Below are 3,067 nucleotides of genomic sequence, written 5' to 3' on the forward strand. Positions count from 1 at the left end.
TACTACTATTAGTCGATTCGACTAAACTGAATAACTGAACACAAAGCCCCCGACTACGACTACGACGACGAACGAGATATTCAAACTAAATGCGATTTAAGTATACGTTGTGACGTCACAACTAAAACTACATATACATGTAGTATAATAATAATTATTATTATTATTGTTAAAGATACGTTTAAATTTAAAATTTTAACTTTTTTGTTAAACGTGGTTGTTGAAATAAGTTTTTCCTTTTTGGAAAAAAAAAAAAAAAAAAAAATCACTCTGGTGCCACGATTTTTTTTTTTATGCGTAAAAATTCAAATAATTTTTTCATCATCGTCATCATCATCATCATTAGAAATAAGAAAAAAATTATTATTATTATTAAATTCGAGTTTTATCACGAATTTAAAAAAAAAAAAAAAAAAAAAAGTTCATTGACCTTATTATTAATATTATTATTATTAAAACGCGACCTACCGTCTTATTTAACATATTGTGTGTATATGTGTGTGTGGTTGTGAGCGCAAGGACAAACCGCACACGTTGAATTATATTCTTATGTATGTATGAATTATTATTATTATTATCATCGTTGTTATCATGGAGAAAAACTGGAGAAATGGGTCGCGGGGAAAGGAAAATAATAAAATTTTTTTTTCTTACTTAACCCATTGGCCTCACCTCTTGTTACTACTCGTTGGTTTACTTACGACAAAATTACGTCGCGTTTTTTATTATTATCATTATCATTATTATTATTATTATTATTATATTATTATTATTATTATTATTATTATTATTTTCTTTTTTTTTCGAACGATGATGGGCTGGGCGACGACATTAAATTATTTTTGGGTCACCATATTTTTTTTTTTTTTTTTTTTTGCTGTACGTCGACAAGTTTTTTTTTTTTTTTTTTTTAAATTGGCACCGTTAAGTAAACTAATTATTATTATTATTTGGTTAAATAAGGAGGGGGGGAGTAGAAGGGGTGGAATATTTAATACGAGTTTAAAAATATATATATTTCAAAAAAAAAAAAAAAAATGTTACGGTTCATGTAAATAATGACTTTTTATCATTTATTAAAAAATTAACAATTAAATTGTTATCATAAAAAAAAAAAAAATTGCATAATATTATGTAGACATATATTAATTTCTGTCGTGCTTTTATTTGTTTGTTTGTTTGTTTGCCTGTTGTTTATTAAAGTCCCCTTAATTAAATATTCTTAACGACGTCAAGATTAAATTTTTTAATAAAATAATTTTCTTTTTTATCTTTTAAATTAGATAATTGCGTATTATAATTTTATAAAAGAACAAACAAAGCAAAATTTGACATTTTAATAATTAATACCAGTAATTATTTTCTAGTCAAATGAAACCAAATGAGAAAAAAAAATTATTAATCGATAAGGTTAAGGTTTTTAACAAAAAGGAAATAATTTTTATATTAATAATAGAATTTTATTTAAAAAAAAAAATATATATTTATTAAAGTTATACAGTAGTAGTAGTAGTAGTAGTAGGAGTTTAAAAAAATGGGCAGATATTAATTTAGTAATCGATGACTCTTGCAATTTTTTTCAATTGATTCAATAAAACATCTCCTCTTTTGACAATGGTCTGATATAAGTGAGCTCTTTGCTGTGCCACAGCCGGACAACCCTTCCGCGTGAGCATCGCAAATGACTCTCATCGCCACTCTATCTATTTTAACTGCCAATCTTCCAGCCGTGGCAAATCGAGCAACTTCATTCTCTATGAATTCAACGGACACGCCAAATTCTGATGCCATGACTTGAAGGCTCAGACTTCTGTATGCTTGCAAAAGTTGAGCATAAGCTCTCAATCTCATTTCTCTCACGTAATATCGATAATGAGGATTTAAAAGAGGATTCATTTTCATGTCCGTTTCCATTCTGGCCAAATGTTGAAAGAAATCTCTGTATTGGCATTGATAAAACGATTCGTAAAATAATTTAAACGGTTTTTCTTGTGGAGCATTCAACGCTTGAGCCATGACGCCTTTTCTCATTTGTGCTTCTAATTGATTTCTATCTAAAGCAATTGTGCAAGCGACAACTGTGTAACGTACTAGGCTTGAAAAATCTAACAATTCGTACGACTCAAATGTGGGAACCGCTTCTATAAACAATTTGGCAGCTTTTTCAAAATTTCTCACTCCCAGACAATACAAAGCTTCGTAAGCTTTAAGCTTGTTTCTCGCACTCCAATCCCCAGCTCCTTTTACAATCAAATCTTTAGCTTGTTCTATTGCTTTACCCATCGCTTTGATATCGCATCCGTGAAAATATGCAATTCTGAACAGGGTAAATGCAGCATCCGTTCGTTTTGTTTTGTCCAAAGTCTGATCGTTGTACTTTTCAGTCGCCAAAGCCTCTGCTGCCTTTCTATCACCGATAGAACAAAGGTAATCTAACTCTGCTCGCCAAACAACAGAACCAGTGCTCTCATCAGGATCGACTGTTTGATTTGCTAACTTTTTAAGTTCTTCGAATTTTTTTGAATTTTCTTCTTTCATTTTTGCCAGTAACACAGTGTCTACAGGCCAATGCAATTCTTCGCATAGGGATTCGTAATAAGGTGCCATATTCCACTGTACAATACCATCTTTAATTTGATTGATTATATCTTTGTTATTTTCGAATTCGGGTAACGTAAGTCGGAATCTCAGCGTGCACAATTGCAAATAACCTGGTGTTTCTTCTTCGCAATCGCTCATTTTTTTTTTTTTTTTACCTGAAAATTTATTTGACATTTTAAATTTTATACCTTAAAATGTAATACATATATTTTCAAAAGTCATCAAAATCAAATGGTAAATTTTATAAACAAATTGAGGTTATTGTTACGTTTAAGTCAATACCCGGATAGGAGTAAGTTTATATGAGACTATCGTTTAATCACAATAAGGAAAAATATTATTTTATTTTAAAATGTACAATTTAGAAAACTTACTTTTTCAAAAGAAAATAATTATTTCAGAAAAACAACAAAATTACAAGTCATAAGTTAGTCACACACACACCGAATGTAAATTGCCGCAAACT

General features: G+C 29.4%; 1 protein-coding gene across 1 annotated transcript; it reads right to left on the bottom strand.

Moving 5' to 3' along the window:
* Window positions 1–1,550: 1,550 nt before the first annotated feature.
* On the bottom strand, window positions 1,551–2,739 carry Phum_PHUM091510 (26S proteasome non-ATPase regulatory subunit, putative; the record flags this gene model as incomplete). Its single annotated transcript, XM_002423834.1, has 2 exons — window positions 1,551–1,661; window positions 1,687–2,739. 2 exons carry the CDS (start codon window positions 2,737–2,739, stop codon window positions 1,551–1,553), a joined length of 1,164 nt encoding a protein of 387 aa, XP_002423879.1.
* Between the last annotated feature and the right edge of the window lie 328 nt (window positions 2,740–3,067).

Source organism: Pediculus humanus, genomic scaffold (genome assembly GCF_000006295.1).
Source record: "Pediculus humanus corporis 1103172107444 genomic scaffold, whole genome shotgun sequence".
Taxonomy (NCBI): Eukaryota; Metazoa; Arthropoda; class Insecta; order Psocodea; family Pediculidae; genus Pediculus; species Pediculus humanus.